General features: G+C 43.4%; 1 protein-coding gene across 13 annotated transcripts in view; it reads left to right on the plus strand.

Annotated features, from left to right (window-relative positions):
* The window catches only part of Cadps (calcium dependent secretion activator), a 445,492-nt gene that overhangs the window by 99,528 nt on the left and 322,851 nt on the right, over positions 1–23,113 (plus strand). For all 13 annotated transcript variants that reach the window (XM_052734121.1, XM_052734120.1, XM_052734114.1 and 10 more), the window contains exons 2-3: positions 2,446–2,559; positions 14,111–14,443. In XM_052734121.1, the coding sequence (XP_052590081.1) occupies positions 2,446–2,559; positions 14,111–14,443 (447 nt within the window). The remainder of the gene's footprint in view (positions 1–2,445; positions 2,560–14,110; positions 14,444–23,113) is intronic.

The following is a 23,113-nucleotide window of genomic DNA, read 5'->3' on the forward strand; positions in this document are numbered from 1 at the left end:
ATCAGCCCAGCCTATTCTGCAAGCCTCTTGTCCCAGTGAGAAAACCTGCTTCAAAAAATATGGTGGATGGCTTCTGAAGAACTATACCCAAGGTTGACCTATGGCCTTCTCATACCCACACACATATGAACAAGCATACGTACATATACATACAAGAATTTTCAAAAAACAAACAAGCATGAATCTCATCAAATTTAAATCTTTTCGTCTTCCCTTGCCTCCATATTCCCCCAGCTCTTCAAAACTTACAAACTTTAATCAGAGCTCCCCAGCAGTCAGTCACGAACATTCAAAAAACTCCTTGTTCTGTTTCTCAAGTAGAAATCAGATGAGGTTTCAGTCTCCTGGAGATTTACACGTTATCTTCCACTTGTATCCAGTCTAGTGGAAAAGGCATTTGAACTCCATAAAGAAACTTAATACCACTTTAATTAACAGACAAAATCGTGTTTGTTGTTTGCAACCTGCTTAGATTATGCTCCTACTATGTGGTGGGTTAAACCTAAGTGGCAAAGGCACATGAATGGCATTTTTGTGATAGAAACACTCACTTCCATGCTGTTTAAGGATGCAGCATCTGAGCTGTACAGATAGTTCTGTGGTAGAATGTTTGCCTAGCATGCAAGAAGAAAATGAAAACACAAGGAGCACAGGCTTTATCCCTAGCACCACACACACACATGTGCGCGCACGCACGCACACACACACACACACACACACAAACACACACACACATACACACGTGTATGTGCACACACACTCACACACATGCACACACACATACACACACGCATGTGCATACACACTCATACATACACGCACATACACATGCACACACACATGCACATACACATGCACATACACACACACACACACATACACACTATATCAGTTGTAGTCACCCTGTCCCCTTGCTGGACAATACACCTTAATTTGCAGAAAGGATTTATGTCACTGAAGAACTGTAACCTCATGAGGCAACGAGCAGTTAGAGTGATTACTGTATTCCAAAGGATAAAATGGGTAGTGACATCAAATGCATTGATCTAAGCCCCGCCCCATCCTACAAAAGCTTAGCTCTCTGGTCAAGTCAGAATGTAAGTGGCTTTTCCACAATGCCTTGGTGCTCAGACATCATGGTGCTGCTGGAATATTCTTTTTCTATTAGAACTGTGGTCCTCAGAAGTATCTCATCCTTCATTTTGAAATGTAACTTTTTAAAAGTATTTACTTTTTTAGAAGTCTGGAACTTGAACTTTGAGTAGTTTATTAACTTTACATAATGTCAACAGAAACTAAGCTATTTCAAGGCAACCCACAGATAGCATCTTTCCTGCACTTTATTTACTCAGTTAAATCAATGTTAATTGACTGCTTGTCACATGTAAGTCACTAGTGCAGCCCTTGGGAAGCCTTAGAGAAAAAATAGCAAAATGGATCTAACGCATTTAATCATAACCACGAGTTGTAAAGACAAATGTTTGCCTTTGAATCACATATGAGGAAGTCTTAGCTGGGGTTTCAAGTCCTTCTTATACTGGTGCTGATCATGTTTGAGGGAAAGGAGGAGGGACGAGGTATTCACAAGCACCAAAGGATACAGCTCGGATCTCACATCTCGGATCTCTTTGTTTTCCAAAACTGACTGGGGTTGTGAGGTGGGGAGTTGCACATAACCTACAGCCCAAATATGCCTCTTTGCTCCTTGCTCCTTGAGCTACTATTTTATGCTCAGGGGTGTACTCACACCACCAGTGGCTCCAAAGCCTCTGCACGGTACATTCTGCAAGGGATTCAGACCCCAGAAGCACCTGCGGGTGGAGTGTCCGTTACACACAGTGAAGTATCTGTGATGCATGGTGGGGTGTCCGCTAGGCAACGTTCCAACAGCTAACTCTTCTTTAAAGTTATAAATAAATAAATAAACAAGTTTGCCTGTTTGCTTGGTGGTATTTGCTGATTTCTGCAGAATAAATAGTCCCATGTGGCTAATAACACCAGCCAGTGATGCATCCCTAAACATGAATCTGGGAAGAGATGTGACCCAATTCTCTACAGTTTCTATCTTACAAGCTCTGTGCCTATAAATAACCACAAGCACAGATCAAAGTAAGGGATGGAAAAAATAGCAAATTCTGAATATAACCAAGCATCATTCCCAGTGAAATGCTTCAACAGCCAACTCTTTTAAAAGTTAGGAATAAACATATATACCTGTTTGATAGCACTTCCTGATTTCTGTGGTATAAGCAGTCCCACATGGTTGAAAGCAATGTATTTAACTTGGCTTGTATTATTTTTAGTGCTGACTCTGTTCCATACGAGTTTAGAAAGTTTGCTCACTTATCAGGCAGGTCCCCATTCTGATAGGTGGGTATCTTTGTTGTAAAGTAGTCATGTTCCTGTTTCCATGAAGCCTTCAAGGTTCTCTTTCTCTCTCTGCAGATCAGCAAACAGCAGCTGCAGACTGTCAAGGACCGGTTCCAGGCTTTCCTCAATGGGGAGACCCAAATCGTGGCCGACGAGGCCTTTATGAATGCTGTCCAGAGCTACTATGAGGTAAGTGCAGCCTGCAGGATGAGCCAAGGCTGCACAGGCACTAGTCTGGGCTATTGAGCTGAGAAATATAGAAGGCACAGCACCTTGGCTGATGCAGAGGGGTCAGCAGTCAGCTGACAAGGAACACTGGAGTTCTGTTATAGGGAGTGATGTAACTAGAAGCTGCTGTTGGGGGCTGAGTAGCTGACTCAGTAGACAGAGTGCTTGCCACACACTCCTGGAGACTTGAGTGGAATCCCTAGCTCCACATAAAAGTCTGGGTTCAATGCTGTATGCTTGCAATCCCAGTGTTGGGGAAGTAGGGACGGGAGGGTTCACTGGTGTCTTAGTGATCCACCATGAAGAGACACCATGACCATGGCAACCCCTATAGAAGACAGCATTTGATGGGGGCTTGCTTACACTTTCAAAGGTTTAGTCCATTATGATTGTGGTAGGAAGCATGATGGTGTATAGGCAGATATGGTGCTATGGCTGTAGCTGGGATTCCTACATCTGGGTCCACAGGCAGCAAGAAGAGACTCTGGGCTTGGAATGGGCTGTTTGAAACCTCAAAGCCTACCCCCAGTGGCACACTTCCTCTAACAAGGCCACACCTCTGAATCTTTTCAAATAGTGCCACTCCCTGGTTACCAAATATTCAAATCTAAGAGCCTGTGGGGGCCTTTCTCTTTCAAACTACCACAGCTGGTCAGCCAACCTAACTCTTAAAGTCTTAGGTTCCTTTCTGCAAGAGACTCTTTAACCTCCACATGCACGGGGCACATACATGCATATACACACATGGACACGCATCCATGAAAATGCTGCTGTTGTCAAGATGATTTTTATAACTAATGATGTACTGAGTGTTATCCTAGAACACAGAATACTTTTATACTTAGTTATCAATAACATTTTCCATTTTAGCAATAGACTGAGATTTGGAGAGAGCTATCAACTACTCAAAGCTACACAGCCATTAACATGTTGGAGACAAAACTTTGAGTCTGAGCCTTAAATCATTTCCAATGTACAGCAGCACATCCCAGAGTTCACTGGGCCACTTCCTCCTTCCTTCTATTGGAGTGGTGCTGGTAGGGTCTCTTCTGCAGAATTTCCAGAATTCTTACCTTGTGAGAAACCCTCTCAAAGAGAGAGTGTATCTTGAGTACACATCTCAAGTAACTTTACCACTGGACCTCTGGGGTTTTCTCAGCAAACTGTACCTGCAATTCCATGAGAACTTTCATAAGTATTGTTTTTCCAAGCATATACTTCCTATCATGTGTGCATCACTAGGATATAACCATAACACACCCTCTAATGGGCAATATTTTCTTGATGGATAGGTTTTCCAATGTGATTACTTAGTCATTGCCAAGCATTTCACTTCATAGAGTGGTTTGTCAACGTGAACCACATAAAAGTGATCTGGATTTGTAATCCTGTGCCCACGGTGGCTTATTCGTTGTCACAATAGATGACAGCCCTTGCCAGAGTCTAGCTTCAGCAGGTCAGAGAAACTGAAGATGTGGGGAGTAGGCAACTATTAAACACACTGAGGGGCAAAACTTAATCCTCTCTGTCTTTGTTTTTCTCTTAAGCCTTTTATACCACCTAAGGAAAAAATCTCTATGCAAGCAGAAAATCATCTCCCAACCACAAGCTACATATTTTTCCACAAACAAACTAACATCTTTACACGGGAAGAAATCACATTATGATGACAAGTTACATGTTTTCCTTAGAAGCCCCCACGTAGTTAAACATCTTCCTTTGTCCTCATGTTCCCACCATAACATGTCACCTTAATGATATTTCAGCCGGTCCCCTGTGCTGGCATGCACTGTCTGCTGTTTCAATGCAACCAATTCCTGTCCTTCATCTACTCCACAAAACCTTAAACAAGTGCTCTAGCCAACCGTCTTTCTTTCTTTGTTACACACAATAGGTCATTTAATTTCCTTTCACAACTTTGTTTTTAAAGGTGCACACTGAAGGCCGTGATTGATTCTGTAAGCTACATGACCAAGGAACTCAGGCGTAACCTTGGGTGTAGGGACATAATTGCTCTCTTCGATCATCAGCCTGTTTTCCCACAGGTAGAATTCATGGGTCTATAATGCATCAAACTTCCTTTTATTTTTGTTCGTTTCCACCATGGCAGCAGCCTGCCTCTGCTGCTGAAGCAGTTTCATCATCACCTGTCCCCAGGTGCCTTTCCGCTGTCAGCTGTGTGACATGTGCACCCTTTAAAAGTGCCCGCCCGGCTCAGCTCATTCTCTTGCTCCTCTCTTGACTCTTCTCTCTCTCTCTTGTTTCTCTTGTCTTTCTTGCTTCTTGCCTCTTCCCTGATCCCTCTCTCTCTCTCTCTCTCTCTCTCTCTCTCTCTCTCTCTCTCTCTCTCTCTCTCTCTCTCTCTCTCATGTGCCCACTCCGAGACTGCCTTTCGCTCGCTCTTTCACTTGCTCCCTCCCCCAGTGAATGGCTTGCACTAACTCTGTCACACAAGGAATGTTTGCTGAGTGGCACACCTTGGCAGGGCCCACTGAAAGGTACCCACTATCACATTTCTTTTTTGTTTTTCCATTAGTTTTCATTTTCCATCCTTGGCAAATCTCACATCTCTAAGCATCATTGCTCTATAAAAATCATCTTCATTGTGATCTGCACATAACTGGCACAGTGAGGAGTGGGGTTTTCCCACGAAACAATCACACTGCACTAGATGCGGTGGGATTCTCTGACATAGTAATCACACCATAACAAACACAGTGGGAACAGGACATCATAAGCAGGAGAAGGCCCAGCAGAAGCAAGGGGCATTCTGGAGACAGCTGTGTTAGCCAGTGAGCTGCACTCCATAAGCTCCATTGCTGTTCTTCCAACATGGCCACCGCCAAACCCGAAGAAACCAGTTCACAAACATTCACAGTATGAGGCACCATGCCATCGTTAATGCACAATAACATGACAAACTGTGAAATAAATATGAAGAAATTTTACACAATCCTTTCCTTATGGGGTCACTTCATGTGTGTTCTCTCCACGCTCCTCCCCTCCTCCCCTCCTCCCCTCCTCCCCTCCTCCCCTCCTCCCCTCCTCTCCTTCTCCTTCCCTTTCTCCCTCTCTGGAGTTAGGTCACTGTTCAGTGCATGCAGCCAGCCCACCAGTGGATCCCATCCATGTGCTTTCAATATAATTGACACCTTGGTACAGAGCCTGGGATATTGCAACATTCTTTCCCACTTCGAGAATTTTCCTCCTTTCATGGAGAGAGTTGAACAAGTAGTGAGCTCTTGTAAGCAACGTACTGTTCCTTGGCTTGCTAGGTAGTATTCACTAATAAATTTAGAACCATAGATTCATTTGATGCACCATGTTCCTAATGGGGTTTCTGTATGGGGCTTTTCTGGAAGTTGAGGTCGCTTTTATGTATGTCCCAATTGAAACCCTTCCTTTTAAATGTTACAAGTACCACCTACTATTGCCAGTGATCGTCCATCTTGTAGCTTTATTTTGAATGATACAAGTCTTCAGTTATAGAAATGAAGTTTGGAATCTCAGTCATGTATAGCTTTGAATAGCTTGAATATATCTAACAAAATATTTTGCATAGAAACTGCTTGGAAATGAAATTGATCCTCTCTTTTTCCCAGATTCTGAAAGCCAGTGGGAGAGTAACGAGAGAACGCCTGTCAGAACAGGCAGCCCCTCCTTGTGTTTATGCTCATCTGCTGGAGTTTATAAGTCTGTATATTATAAATCCTAATTAGGATGCTCATTTGACTAATGATGCAAATTAAAAGAAAGTGTCATTTCTATTAATTAAATTTGAAGATTAATCAGCAGAAGCATGCTAATGAGTCTTTGGAAGTTATATCTATAGCGATTTGTTTGGTTTTTTTTTTTTCCTTGATAGTGGCTAGTTTTGTATGAAAGAGTCCCGTATGGTTCTGGTTAAGAATACAGGGATGGAGAATGCTTGAATCTTTCCTGTTAGGATTTCAGTAGCATAGGAAAGAATGTAGGGATTAGAGATTCAGCTGCTGTCTTCATTATTGAGGCTTTAGTGAGCCTTAGATTCAAGTTTCTGGAAAGTCTAATCCACTGAAGCAGAGGTGAGAGATCAGGATTAGTATTGTGCCTGCTGGACCTCCCAGGGGGTGGGGCATCCCTTCCTCCTTTCCCTTCTCCCCTGGGCTGCAGAGAAGCTGGTACCTCTTCTCCACCCTACTCAAAGATCCCTGTGCACCCCCTCTTAACCTTCACCTCTGCCAGGACTTTGTGTTGAAGATGACCTGCAGCTAGCTTAAACTGGTTTCAACCTAAAGGAGATTTTTCTCAAGAAACAAAATTCTAGGGTTAGGGCTAGCCTTAGCCATGGTTGCATTCAGAAATGCCAATAGTGTGCGTTCTCCCTCCGTCCTTCTGATTTTCTGCATATAGGGGGCACTAGGATGTCCCACCAGTTCAGTAACCCCAGGCACAAAGGAGACACACTTCTTTCCTGAAAACTCCAGCAAAGGCCCAGGAACTTTTTCACAGTGGGTGGGGTTGAACTAACCTGGCCATAGGGCTCAAGACCAGGGCCGCCTCTGGAACCCGAGTTTAGGCTCAGCCTGTTTCAAAGCACAGTGGTTTCCCAGTGAAGAATTAGGAGTTATTACTGTCTTTTTGTCAGAGCTGTGGGGCTGTATTCTCAGCAGAGGAAACTGCCCCCATGAACCTCCCTTCAACTCCACTGTCACTCAACACTTGCCCACCCCCCATGCTTTCTTCTTTCTGTCCTCCCTCGCTTCTCTGTTCTTTCTCCCACTCTCCTGCTCTCTCTGTCTTTCACTTCCTCTCTCACACACTTTCTCTCTCTCTTCCTCTCTCCCTCCCTCTCCCTCATCTCCATTTCTCTCTCTCCCCTATGTTTTCAAGTACACACCGGTGCATATGTACATGTGCACGCGCGCGTACACACACACACACACACACACACCCTCCACCCCACCATGCCATTTCTTCCTGTTTCACCCTACCAATCGCAATGGCATGACATTTTAAAGAACTCGTCCTCAAAGATTTTGAGAGGACTACAGTAAACAAGCCAGTTATTGTTTGCTGGGGGATGAATTGTCTACATACTACAGTAGTAAAGAGCCATTATGGGGAAAGGAAAGGGGCTGGGAAGCACTGTCCTTCATCCACTCATGTGCAAATCCTGCCCCCTCTGGCCCAAACCAGCCATCAGTGGACACAAGGGAAAGGGGAAGGGGCACAGACAGAGCCCAAGCTTTCTAGTGGCTGTACAGAGCGCGCACACACACACACACACACACACACACACACACACACACACACACACACACACACATTTAGTTTGTTCCTTTCTAGTGGCCCTGATTGCCAGGAAAAATCAAATCCTTTCATCCCTTGAATTATGCCTATGAGGTCTGAGGGCTACAGTATATTCTCTCAGGTGCAATCCAGTCATTGTATCCTTTTCACATCTACATGGTCCTCAGGCCAGCTGTGAAGGCACTATCATGATGCCCAGATTTTTAGATAAATGTCTCATAAGTTTGAACCTCAATTTCTTCATCTACAAAAGTGCTTCCTCGTGTGTGTGTGTGTGTGTGTGTGTGTGTGTGCACGCATATGATAGTTTCATTTCATTTTATTTTATTATCAAGCTTTAGTCTCAGTCATGTTGGGATACTTTACTTTTTAAATTTTTATTTACTTAGTGTCTGTGTGTGTGCACATGTGTGTGTGTGCATGTGTGTGTGTGCACATGTGTGTGTGTGCATGTGTGTACGCTCATGCACAGTGCACATGGAGCTGTCAGAGGACAACTTATAAGGAGTCTGTTCTCTCCTTCCACATTTTTTTTTGAGGCAGGGTCTCTCTTGTTGCTTCTGCTATGGATTTTTGTGTGAGTTCAAGGGATTGGATGTCTGACTTGTGCTCTGAATGCCTGTACCTTCTGGGCCATCTCCTAGGCCAAGAATAATTTACTTTTTTAAAAGAGGAAAAGATCTGCTGTAACCTCAGTCTGCCAGCCAGAAAGTGGAGGCTTACACAACCTCCCCATGTAACAGGCACATCTGTTAGATGTGAATGTGCTCATTTATAAAACAATCTGGAGGTTGCTTAGCAATCACACAGGAAGCCTGGGCTAATGATGGACCTCATGTATCTGCATACCTTCCACCTCTCATTGAGGCCTGTCTGGGAGATGACAGAGGACTAGGGAAGGTCTATGGATGTCCTGGATAGAACTGTTCCTGCGCTTGAAGTCTCATATCACAGCCACTAAGAAAGGAAAACAAAAACAAAGAATGCAAAGAGATCCAGTAGTACTCACGTAAGCTGATGCCAGCCTGGGCTTCACTCCTTTATTGACAACTAGGAAACCAGGGAACTTAGTCTCTAGGTAGCGTCCTCTGTCTCTGGCTGTCATACCTCCTTCTGACATTCCATTTCTCCCTACTTCCTCAATCCTCAGCCTCTTTCCCACGTTGATGTACTCATGTCTCCTGCAGGGACTGAAGTCACATCTACTTCTAAACTGATAGATCACTTTCCTTTTCATAGTCCTCTTGGCCCTATCCTCATCAAAGATGGAAGACTGGATTGCCTTCATGTGCTGGCTAAAAACAATGAGGTCAAAGGGAGTTAACTGACAAAGTCCACAGTGGGTTTAACATATACTGAGTGACTACTCTGTTCAAGGAAGGGACCAGAAGAAGTGGCATTCTAGAATGTAGTGTTATTATCCATCTGCTCCTGGCTATAGCTCCCATAGAATGTTAGTCCTAGCTTACTTTTCTGGAGGCCCACACATGTGTCTGCCAACTCGCCTTTTCCCCTCTCACCCAGATATAATCTGGCTAGTCAGCAGGTTTCTGCTGGAAAAATGTGCTGTTCTCATCAGTACACTCCAACAAGTATGTATCAGCCATCAGCTGTGTGGTAGACAGCATTTTAGGTACAAAAAACTAATTTACAAACAAAAGAAGGAGTTTGTAAGATGGCTTAGTTGATAAAACATTTCCATACAAGTAATGATAAGAGTTTGGATCCTTAGGACCATGTAGAAAAGATGTGTATAGTAGCATATGACTGCAATCACAGTACTTCTAGGACAAGATGGGAGCCAGAGAAAGGAGAATCCCCAGAAACTCATGGGTCAGCTCGCCTGGTGTAGGCAGCAGTGAACCAGAGAACTTGTCTCAAACAAGGTGGCAGACAAGGAACACCACCTAAGGTTGTCTTCTGACCTCTTTATGTAGCACTTATGAGTACACACACGCACGCACGCATGCGCACACACACACACACACACACACACACACACACACACACACAGAGGTGGAGTTAAGAACGAAGAGTAAAAGAGAAAATATAATACTATCTTCCCCAAACTTAGAATCTACCTTGAGATTCAAACATTTGCCAAATAGTCATAAAGTCATGATGGATGGAAGCTGCCGAAGGGCTCTGGGGAAAACGAATGCGATGCTGAGTTTAGTCGGCGTCTTTGGTCTGTGGGACACTGGCATGGACAGCTGGGGCTGAGAGAGCATGGCTCCATTTTTGAATACTTCTAAACTTCTGTGGTCATTACAGCTAAGAACAGATATGGAGGCCCCCTCGTTTATCCACCACTGCTCTTTATTTGTCCTCTGGAAGGACCTCTCAGCTGGCTCCTCCCACTCTTGTGCTGTGTCCCAATTTACAGCTATCAGTGTTTCTCTGGTGCCCTTAAAATGCACCAGTGGCTGTCATGCCTCTGCCCTGGCTCTGGATATGTAGTCGTTCCTGTCCATCTCATGCCGGCACTCCCCAACACCTCATTGCCATGGCCTACACTCAATTCTCTGTGTCTTCAGACACTTGGCATTGTTACATAAATTGTTCCTTCAGTCTGAAATATCTGTGTCCTCTCTCTTCTTCTGTCTTTTGCTCACATGCACTGCCATCTCAGAGCTGTTTACTTCTGGAAGGTTTTCATGACCACCATAGACTCCCACATAGGCACCCATGACTGCTGGGTTCTCCTTGACCACCGTAGACTCCCACATAGGCACCCCTGACTGCTGGGTCCTCCTTGACCACCGTAGACTCCCACATAGGCACCCCTGATTGCTGGGTTCTCCTTGACCACCATAGACTCCCACATAGGCACCCCTGCCTGCTGGGTTCTCCTTGACCACCAGAGACTCCCACATAGGCACCCCTGACTGCTGGGTTCTCCTTGACCACCAGAGACTCCCACATAGGCACCCCTGACTGCTGGGTTCTCCTTGACCACCAGAGACTCCCACATAGGCACCCCTGACTGCTGGGTTCTCCTTGACCACCGTAGACTCCCACATAGGCACCCCTGACTGCTGGGTTCTTCTTGACCACCATAGACTCCCATACAGGCACCCCTGACTGCTGGACTCTGTGCTGTCAGTGATCATTCCAGATTGTGATTATTTGGTATGAGATTATTAGGGTGACTTCTGTTGCCCCCTGTGAGTACTCAGTTTGTGCCTTTCTACTATTGTACCCCAGCACCTAATACAGTGTGTCCTATCTAGTAAGCACTAAAAAAAAAAAAGAATAAAATGGCCCATGAAGACATTAAAGCTAGAAGGATAATACAAAGACCTCATAATTCAATTTTCTCAGCCTACAGATGTGAAACTGGGAAATCAGAGAGAGGGTGATTTATCCCAGGTGACACAGCATCTTGGTTTTGCATCCTCACCCATAATGCTGTATTATCTTCCTAAAGATGACTCAACTTGCTTTATTACTATTCTTCTGTATATGTATACATGTTCTCTCTCTCTCTCTCTCTCTCTCTCTCTCTCTCTCTCTCTCTCTCTCTCTCTCTCTCTCTCTCTCTGTGTGTGTGTGTGTATGCACACATGTGTGCACATGCACATTGGAGATTGACATTAACCTCAGGTGTTTTCCTCATTACCTCTCCAACTTATTTCTTAAAACATGATCTCTCATTGAATACAGAACTTGTACATTTGGCCAGGCTGGCTTGCTGACCAGTGAGCTTCAGGGCTCCCCTATCTTCACCTTGCCAGTGCTGGGATTATAGTCCACATCACCATGCCCAGATCTTTTACATGGCTGCTAGGGATCAGACTCAAGTCCTCATGCTTGCCCACCAAGTGTGTTATGAACTGAACCACCTCTCCAGCCCCTGACTGCGTGCCCACCAAGTGCTTATGGATTGAGCCATCTCTCCAGCTCCCTATTCCTTGAGACCTAGACCTGTAGCTGAGACTCATAACATGTCAGGTTAAGCAAATCCTCATTAAGCAGAGCAGGTTCCCATGTGAACTCTGTAGCTCATGAAAGCTGTATCAGACCTGAAACATATTTGAAATATTTCCTCTAGTTGACTTTAAAGTTAACTCTCAAATATAGCTGAGCTCCAGGTCCTAGGCAGCCAGAACATGCCAGGAAGACAAACCCTCAGCCCTCTTTTCTAAATCACTGCATTAAGTCAACAATAGATGGAGGCCACATTGCTTAACAGTTTTTCACCCAGTATGATGCTGTTGTAACGTACAAGGCTGCCTCCTTTCCACCAAGCCCCTAGGTGATACCCTCAGAGCCTATGAGGCAAGTGCTGGCCTCTGGCCAGGGATGAATGTTTGCGCATCCTCTGGAGGACCTTTGTGCACCTTCTGGAGCGTGACCAGGACACAACTCCATAGTGCCAGTAATTTTCCTCTCTGTGAATATGAAGTGGTAGCAGCAGTACATTGTAGTACACTCCATAACTGTGTGTGAGTTTGTGTGAGCTTCCAAGTGTGGGCAGTGGAGCAAGAGAAAACTAGTGAGTGGCAGCCTCCCAGGACTCAGGTAGCAAAGCCAGAAGGTCCTCTACTTAGTGGAGGAGACCCGAAGGGAAGGAGAAGCAGAGTGAAGGAAGAGACCACATGGAGACTGAGGAGATAGTTTAAATGATAAAAAGTACTTGCTGGACAAGCATGAGAACCTGACTTCAAATCCTCAGAATCCACAGCAAAAGCTGACTATAGTTGTGCATGCTTCTGTAACCTCAATCACTAAAGGGATGTGAAAACAACAGGAATACTGGGCTTGCCGGCTGCCAGCCGAACTCCAGGTTAAGTGAGAGAAATATGGTGGAAAGTGATCAAGCAGACCACTGACTATCCTCCCAGGCTCTAAGTATGCACCAGTGTGGGTATTCATGCATACATGCGCATGTACACCACTCTCTCCCCCACTCTTCCTCTCTCTCCTTATCACCATGTGTCTGTGACCAGATACTATAATCAGGCCGGGAGAGTTATGATGGGCAAGTCACACCCCTCTGTGGAGTCTTGGATTCCCATCTACACTCAGGTCATATGTGACTGAGGACAGCTATAAAGGCTGCCCAATACGGATTCATAAACTTACTGAAAACATTATGAATTTGAGGAAGTTTTTTTCTTTTGGGAACTTGACTGTACAGTTCTTGAACATTGGCCTATGATAACTTCCTGTCACAATGGCACAAGGCCGGACATACCTTCCAGAGTAGACTGAACCTAACAGCTACAGTATTTTTAGCTCATTTTCAGAGTACCGTGTGCTATCCAGAGACTGGAGATAATTTGAGGAGCATGTATACACTCCTTGCGCACTAGAATTGCATGTCAGTCAAGGAGACAGAAAATTAGCACATATTTTCCTGATACTTAATTCCAGTTACAATAAGTGTCCTTTAGAGCATAAACGAGATGCATGTAGTGATTAACATTTAAGTGCTGTATGCTAGATACTTAATGACAATAATAAGAACCCCTGTGGCATTTAGGGATCCAGGCACCGTTATAAGTGCTCTTTTCAAAATGACTCATTTAATTAAAACACCTATATAGAGTCGATTATTTCCCCAGTTTATAGATAGGAACACTAACGTTTTGAAGAGGTTCACAGCACCGTTGGCACAGCCACTGAGCAGCAGCGTTAGGGAAGCCCCGCCCAGTCTAAGTGTGGCCTATGCTTTCTATGCACCTGTCATGAGCGCAATCCTTACGGCCCACGGGGTAAGCTCTGTGTTTCTCCCTTCTGTTGTAGTCTCAATTTCCACAGCTTTATTTAGACTGAAGGTATTAAATGAAAAATCCTGGAGTTAAGCAATTCACACACTTTAAATAGTTCTTATTATAATGTATTGCTGGAATTGTTTTCTCACTGGAATTGGTGCTAGTCTTTTTCAGACTTATAGATTAAACTTTATAAAAGTCTCCAAGTAGAATAAACAACCGAGCAAGTAAAGTGCACTAACACCTGTGGTTTCAGACATGCGATGAGGGTCTTGAGACACACCCCTCACATAAGGGGAGCTACTGTACTATTTTACTCTTGCTTTAAGATTTGGGTATGAAAAAAAGCATACAAGGGACTTGTTTGAAATCACACAGCAAGGACCCAGTCGGTGGAAAATGACCACGCTGGTGCATTCCATGATATATGTGAAGGATGAAGTCCAGGGCACTGGCACCTTCATGGCTGACCCCATCCGTCTTGGTTCTCTCTCGCTCAGGTGTTCCTCAAGAGTGACCGTGTGGCCCGCATGGTGCAGAGTGGTGGTTGCTCAGCCAATGACTCTCGCGAGGTCTTCAAGAAACACATTGAGAAGAGGGTGCGCAGCCTGCCTGAGATTGATGGGCTCAGCAAGGAGACCGTGCTGAGCTCCTGGATGGCCAAGTTTGATGCCATCTACCGTGGTGAGGAGGACCCCAGGAAGCAACAAGCCCGGATGACAGCCAGTGCAGCTTCTGAGTTGATTCTGAGCAAAGAACAACTCTATGAGATGTTCCAAAACATTCTTGGTATCAAGAAGTTTGAGCATCAACTCCTGTATAATGCCTGTCAGGTAGGTGCCTCTTCCTTGGGCCTAGAACTATGGGTCAGCAGAGCCCATTATGAATTTTTATGGGCCACTTCTTGATGGGAAAAGATTAAAAATCATATTTTATAAGTGTGCTGATAAAAGATTGACTTTATTGAAGAGTAGATTATAATTGTGGTTTTATCAGATGTTAAAGACACTGAAACATTTATGTGAGCCCTTAAGTCTCATAGATGCTACGACTGGCCTCATTGTGGCTGAGGAGTAAGTAGGCCCTACAAGAACTGTGTAGCCTTGTATAAAAAGAGCTAACAATCAACAGTATGATTTTATACAAAGATAGTTCTGCTTTAAAGTGGGTAGTGTGTGCAGAATGAGACATTCCTGTGTCTCTAGCTAAGAAGAGAGCTAGACACAAAGCCTGGGTATCCAGAGTGATTGACACAGAAATCCTGCTCAGGTTTGAGTTGAATCATAGTCCAATTCATCATGAGTCTCTGAATGCATCAGAGTGAGAGCTGGACCTTGGATTCGGCTCAGTACTACCCCCACATAGGCCTGTATTTCCCCTGGATGAAGGCTTGGAAAGCAAGCTATGGGAGATTATGGTTTCCTACATACCCGTCTGGTGCTATCTACTCCCTCAGCAAATATTCATTGAGTTTACTTCACATTGCTTTGAACTATTCTGTGTGTGACACATAAGAGCATGTTTTAAATGCACATTCCAGCTACCTCCCTAGAGAGTTTCAACCAGGGGCCAGCCTAGGAATTTGAATTTCAAACAAGGACATCCCTTTCTGGTAACTGTGTTGTCCATTCCCCTCTAAGAGCTGTCAGAATCCTTCAACCTTGCTCTTGTTCCCCTGGGTCAACTCTAGGCCCTGCAGCAGGTTAAGCGGAAACATGAATGGATTGGCCAGGAGCTGCCAGTGCTCAAACTCACAGAGACTGAGGAAAGTCTCTTTGACCTCTCACTGGCTTTGAGGCCTTCGGGTTTTGTGACCCTCTCTCCACGTTGATTTGAAATTATACAGAATTAAGTGTTGATTGAACCTTATGATGTATGCACTTCATGTGGTAAGAGTTAAAGAACACTCCCATTTTAAAGTTTTCATTAGCTATCGCTAGGTCAAAATGGTCCTCTAAAAGCAACCATGCACTTAGCCCGTTTTTTATGGGCAGAAGGATGGAAGCAGTAGAGAGTTGATGGTGCTTATCTTTAGAAGGAAGCATCAGGCTTGGTTTTTATATTTCCCATTTGTGCTTTTCTACATTTCTAAACTTTTTGTCTTAAACATATATTTGTTTTATAGATAGAAACAAATAACAAAATCTCAGCAAATAAGTAGTGAAAACACCTGGGAGGGAGAAAATGACCTTCTGAACCATTTCCTAGTCTTCAGCTGTTAATACTTAGTCTTCATGCTTTTGCGGTTTCCAAGGTTTGTCTAGGACTATTTGTATGTCTTACTATACCTACTCAAATTCACTTTCTCTCTTAGCTCACCCTTACCTGCATGTGAAATCCCAACTTTGATGTACTAGGTTTTCTTTTTTAAAAACACACTCATTAAAGTGAAACACAGCTATTAAAATAGAAACCCATCACCACTAAGCCCTCTTAGATCATTTCACAGCACTGAGGATGTGCAAGAGCAGCCAGAGCGGCCAGAGCGGCCAGAGCGGCCAGAGCGCTGACATATTGAGAGTGGGCGTGGTCTCTAAGGCCACTCCCTCAGTAATGCAACACTGACCAGAACAGCTTTCACCTACTGTGTGCCTGAGCTGGCGGCAAAGGATAGATAGCATTTACCCTCTCTCCCCGCTGCCTGGTAGGATGCCTCGACCAGCCAGAGAGGGCATTGGACTTCCCTGAGCCCTGTAACCAAGAGTCACAGATGAAAGATCCATACCCCCTCTTTCTCAGAGTGCACTCCACTTTGCAAAACACTGCCAGTTCACAAGAGCCAGGATATGGAATTGAGTTGATTTCATCCTCAACCCAGTGACACTTTTTATTGTTTAGTTATATATTTTCTATGCCTTTGTGTCCTTACAAGACAAGCAATTCCTAGGTGCTTACAAAGCAGAAAGTGTACATAGATTTTTCCTCTTGTGCACAGCGCTTCTGAGGGAAAGCTGTAATCTGTTTTCAGGAGCTGGGATTTTGTTTGTTTGTTTGGTTTTGTTTTTTTTGTTTGTTTTTGTTTTTGCAAATTTCAGTGATGTGCTTCTCTGAAAAGCTGCCAGTGACTGCCAATCTCCTCTCAAAGGAGAGGTGGAATTTATGAAAGAGCAATTATATCAGTTCTGAACCAGCTGTCTGTTATAACACAAGCTGTCTATCAAAACACAAGAAGAAAGTGAGGAGCCATCCCAATAGTCTCTCTATTTACATATGGAAGTGTTTAATGATCCATTTTGTGTGAGAATGTTTGGACTGACCTCGGAAGAAGTTGCTCATACCCCACCTAATATCCATTGAAAACCATTGACAGCTCATTATGATGTCCGTATTGCTTTCATTTTTCATAGTTCTGGGGAAGCACCTGCCTGATCATTTGCACTGAATTCCTACACTAAGGCACAAGCCTAAGGTGATCTCTCTGAGATCCATTGTGTCATCTAAGAAATGAAACAAAGACTGTCCTGCTCCCCCTACATGAAATCCAAGGCTGTTGCTGGTCATGATGACACAGTAAGGAAAGTGTTTTGGAGATACAGTCACTCTCCCCTTTCTCTCATTTGTTATCTATCTTCTGCCCATTTGATCAATCATTTGCTATACTTGTAATGTGTTTAACATTACAAGTCATTCTTAATTACATCATTCTAAAGTGTGTGAACATTTCTCTTGGAAAGCACATTGCAGTCTTGGGAGATGGCTCCCTCCAAACAGTGCTTCTTACAGAAGCATACAAAGTAACGCCAGCATCAGCGTAAAGGAAAGCATGATGGCATGCAATTATAGCTCCAGCCCTGGGCAGGTGGAGACAGGAGGATCCCTGGGGCTCACTGACAAACCAGTCTAACATAAGTTTTGATTCCCAAGTCCTAATGAGAGACCTTATCTCAACCAAGAAGGTAGGTAGCACCTGAGGAACAACACCAAGTTTACCTCTGATGTCCATATGCATATGGACATACTCACACAAACATGCACCCACAAACCCTCAAGCGTACACATGCTTACTCTTTCTCTCTCTCTCCCTCTTTCTCACACACATGCACACACATTCTCTCTCATTCATACACACACACACACACACACACACATACACACACACACACACACACACACACACACACACACACACACACACACACACACACCTGTTCACACAGCAAGAAGGAAAATACCATAGAGTTATGTGCTTATGTGTTGGAAAGAAGCAATGGTACACTCTTACAAGGGCACTGCTGTTGAAGGGATATGGATGAGTAGGAAAGATGTTTCCTCTGGTTTCAATTCTGATTTCTGAAAAGTGCCATACTGATCATATGTTAACACAGAACCATCAGTAGCATGCTTCTGACCTTCTCCAGAGCCATCATCTATGCCCAATAGGCAGTGTGGATAACATGAATGCCCTCACTGTCAAGAGATGACATTGACCACCTGTAAATATCTAGAGTGTTTTCAGATAAATCTGGAAGACACATGGTATGTGATTTCTCAGTCTATAAATACCTGTACATTTCTAACACTGGCCAGGCAGTGGTGGCTCATGCCTTTAATCCCAGCACTCGGGAGGCAGAGCCAGGCGGATCTTTGTGAGTTCAAGGCCAGCCTGGTCTACAGAGTAAGATCCAGGACAGGCACCAAAACTACACAGAGAAACCCTGTCTTGAAAAAACCAAAAATAAAATAAAATAAAAATAAAAAACCATTTCTAATACTGAGTTCTTCATCACTATAGAATTCTAATTCTCTTAATATTTCCTTTCATTTCCTTCAAACCATCATGCCTTTCACAGTGCAGTTTATCTTATGACTGTCTGCCTTGGACTTGATTAACACCTGGCAGCTTTTCACATAGTTTATTAGACTCTGAAGAGAAACCTCAAATTATCAGGCTTTCAGCTGTGACCCAGATTGCTGGGTTGTATCATACCTCATTACAGAGCCCTTAATCTCCACATAACAGCATAGCTTTTTGCAGGGTCACAAGTTCCCTAAAGATGTGTTGACTGAATATTTGCTTTTTGGTGCTAACTCTATTTCTTAATCGCTACTTTTAGCCCTGTAACCACAATAAAGTTCTTTGTATATAATGGTCTTACAATAATATTGTTGAGATACTTTAAAATTTTGGAATAGGCTATTGTAATAGTAGTCTAGTAATGCTAGACTTATTTAGAAACATGCTTTTATTACTTATTCATTGTCTCAACAGATTTTTAAAGCATCAGATTGTGACCCCAGCATCATTTGCAGTGGTCTAGGGACAATGCCTAGACTCTTACATTGTCCCAGAGTGCTCCATGGCATAAGTCCAAATGGTCTGGTTTGCCCACCCCACCTATCCTGATGATTTTGAGTGTCACTGTGCTTGGATATTATATACGTTTATTACATTGTTGCATAAAGTTGATCACAAATTTGGCAGCTTCAAAGCATACTTATTTGTTATCTCCCATTATTAAAACTCAGATTTTTTTTCTAGGTCAGAAGTCCAGGCATCTCTCTTCAGATTCTCTGTTTAGGGTTTCATAAGACTGGAATTAAGGTATCAGCCAGATCCTCTTCTCATCTGGAGGCTCAGCAGGGAGGGATCCACCTCTGAGCTCCTTCACATTGGTGTCACAACTCATGTCCTTGAGGCTGTATTCAGAATTATCAACAGAGAGACTCTTGCTGTTCCTGATCCCTGGGTTCAGACTTGCTTTTAAAGGGGATTAAGTCAGTCACCAAGATAAATCTCCTTTAAATTCTAGTGATTAAGACTCTTACATCTGCAAAAACGCCTCATTCTTTCCATTGAACACTGATTAGAAGCAAGTTATCAGCTCTGTCTGTGGTGGTAGGAGGGACCGTCACAGGGCATTTCTCATGGGGGTCATTCTAAGGTATCACTAGCTGTTCCTGTGACTAGTTCCTCTGTGTGCAATTTCAGGGAAACTCTCCCTCACCACTGTGCTAAAATTGGCTTCTTTTAGCGTCTTTTGTTCTTCTGAAATGGAGCCCTTATGATTAGGATAGTATTCCATACAGATCAATTACCCACACACACCCACCCACCCATGTGCACTCCCATTTGTTTCTGTGTGTCTGCTCCCCTCCTCCACCAAAGACATTATTATGCAACCCCAAGTAGATAGATATGTAAAATAGGTGTACAAATCAAACATGGACTGAAGATAAATCAGGAAGAAATTTTAGAACAAATTTTTATTAAGCATATAATTTTACCACTTATTAAAGATGAATGAAAATTTACATGCTAATGAGATAGGCATGCTTATTTTTACCCAAAAAAATTAACACTTGGCTCAGTGCTTGGTACTCCTAGACAAAGCATCATCAACATTTATCAGAACTGATCAATATTTTGATTTATAATCGGCAGTGCTGAGAACACTGCTTTGCATAACTATATAGTACAATGCAAAATGGCTGAAATATGTTTTGGGCCATTTCAGAAAGCTGGGAATTCTGTCCTAAGCCAAAGCCAACTTAACAAGTTCTGTAAAACTCAACTCAGTGATTCAGACTGATTTTTAAAATCAAACATGCTAATAGAGTGTGAACCAAAGATGGGTACACGCTGAGGAATGACAATCATAAAAGGCATAGAAGTTTTTCTATAACTAAACCGTGATGGTTCTATAGAAATCAGAAAACTCTGTAGGTAAAAGCACTGTGGTTTACAAGATCCAACAGTCCTGAGGCAGGGCATTTCAGGCAGCGTTTGTTAGCACGACAAGGCATGGTGGTGTGTTGGGGCAAGCTGACACGTTGTGTGTTAAGAAGGAAGGCTACAAGGAGGACACATGAGTCTAGAGGCAGGGGCGGCAACAAGTCCACTGGATTCGTTATGCACTCATTTTTAGCTAACTTTTTTGTTTTTATACATTTAAAAATCTTTTACTCTTGCCAAATCTTTCCACTCTCTGCATTCAGTTACAAGACCTTATATGAGGTCATGACTCATAGTTTAGAGCCTGTGCTCTAGACAACTTGAGATCAAGAGCCATTGTTTTCACATTTATCACTTTATAGCCAGCATCTGACACTGTGGAGCCAATGCCTGACTCAGGTAAATGCTCAGTCCAGGGTCAACAGACTCCTCAATACAGAAGCCCCGTGGGCTTCAACACTCCTGTTGTACAGGGTGTGTGTTTGTTCCTTTCTTCCTGGTTAGGCCGAGTGGAATAGTGGAAGAGGTCTGTGATGATTACTCTCAATTGCCAACTTGATGAAATCTAGAATACCCTGGAGAGAAGCCTCTGGGATGCCTCTGAGGAGCTGTCCTAGTTAGGTTAACCATGGTAAAAATGTCTGCTCACTGAAGTCACCTAAACCTTGGGTTAGGATACTGGACTATATGAGAAGGAGAAAGTTAGATAAATACAAACATCTCTCTCTTCCTGGCTGAGGATGACATGTGACCAGTTAGTCCAGGCTCCTGGTGCCCTGGCTTCCCCATCCTGATAGATCCCAAACTGTCAGTCAGCACAAAGCCTTTCTTTAAACTGCATTTGTCTCAACAAGAGAAAACTAAAACAAGGTCCGCATCAGCTACTTTCCTGATACTATGATAAAATGCCATGGCAATGAGCAATCAATGGAAGAAAGGGTTTGTTTTGTCTTACAGCCCCAAAGGGGTAGGAGTCCATCATGGCAGGAAGGCATGGCAACAAGATCAGGAATCTGAGAGATCACATCTCAACCACAAACAAGAAGCAGAGTACAAGTGGGTGAGGGTATGAACTCTCAAAGCCTGCCCTCAGTGATTCACTTTCTCCACCAAGGTTACACCCCCCCATATCTCCCCCAAACAGTCCTACAAACTGGGGACCAAGTATTCAAATACATGAGCCTATGGGGACAAGTTCTCATTCAAACCACTAAAAGACCAATTGGTATGTGATGTCAGTCTGCCTACCAATATAGTTTTATAGCATGATATCAACAAAAGGGCCACAGTGTTCTAGGAATGAGCTTTCCCTCTGGTCACATTTAACCTTTCTCTTTCATCACATGGTTGATCAAAGAGAAACAGAAATTAAATCTTGTCTTTCTGAAGTCATGTACTGCCTCTAAAGGGCGTTGGCTGTTTGGTGGACTTTCTGGTATTAAATGACTTTGTTTATCACGTGTGCTTTAGTCTTGGCAAACAGAGCTAAAAGAGATCAAGATGCATGCAACATATTATGGAAAATTCTACTCAGTTTATGGGTTAAAGGCACTGCAGATGGGGGAGCTGAAAGCAGTATCTAATTTTCAGGAGCATGCCATAGTTTTTCTTATTTCTTCCTCGTTTGTTCCTGGAATACACAGTCAAATATTATCATCGTACCTGCTGTCACCAAGAAACTAACAGCAGTATAAAGTTGAAATTGGAAGACAGTGGGTATCCTTCATTAATAAGCAGAGAACCGGGTGTTTTCTCTGCAGCCTTCCAAACTGCCATAGAAATTTCATCACTCTCTTTTGTCTGTCTCCAAAATGGAATCATAAGTGTACTTGCTTCCTTGGTCTTTTCTCAAGCACTGAAGTACAGAACTGTAATCAAAGGTGTTAAAGAAATATAGCTGCGGAAAAGACAGAAAGATGGTTTTCTACTTTTTATACCTTTTGCCAAATGGCAAAGCCTCTTACACACACAGCCCCCATACAATCTTGCAAATTACAATTTGCTATCTGCCTTCTGATATGTCTCACCAGCCCAGACTCCCTACAACCTTTTTGCCTCCTCAGTGACTGAGACCTGCAGTTTTCAGAAGCCTGGTCAGTAGAGTCTGGTACACAAATTACATTTTGTGGTTTAGCCTTTTTCTTTAAATCCCTTCTGAAACTCTGAATAAAAACATTTTTTTCTTCTCCTTTCTAGATGGTGATTAATTCTATGTTAGTCATTTATGGTAGACTCAGTCAGTGGAGGCCTTGTGATCCACCTACTTTCCTACCTCCAGTTTGAACAGTAATAACAGCCAAATATTTACTATGTGTGAGGTGCTAAGTCTGCCTACAAATATATTTATTTATATTTATATAAATTCCTTATAACTTGTCTTTAAGATAGACATTTTTAATTATTTGTTAATTTATGTGTGTGTGTGTGCTTACTGGTCAGTACATGAACCATGCACATGCAATATCCACAGAAACCCAGAAGAGGGCATTGAATCTCTTGGAAGTGTGGTTATGAGCTGTCTGATGTGGGTCCTGGGAACCAAACCAGGTCTTTGCAAGAGCAGCAGGTGGGCTTTATAGCTGATCCTCTCTCCAGCTCATGTAAGGAAGATATTTTAATAAAGAAGTTAAAACTGGGGTCAGAGAGAAATGGGGGGAAAAAAGGTAAGAGGGAGGAAGGCATTGAGAGGGAGGGAATGGAAGAGAAGGAGGGAGGAAGAGAGGGAGGGAGGGCGGGAGGGCGGGAATGGGAGAGGGTTTTAAGATGACGTACTTTTCCAAGGTTAACAGCCATGAGGTAGAGGTAGGATTTAAAAGGAAAATTGAATGGT

This window comes from Peromyscus californicus, unplaced genomic scaffold (genome assembly GCF_007827085.1).
Source record: "Peromyscus californicus insignis strain IS unplaced genomic scaffold, ASM782708v3 Scaffold_12__1_contigs__length_115047231, whole genome shotgun sequence".
NCBI classification, from domain to species: domain Eukaryota; kingdom Metazoa; phylum Chordata; class Mammalia; order Rodentia; family Cricetidae; genus Peromyscus; species Peromyscus californicus.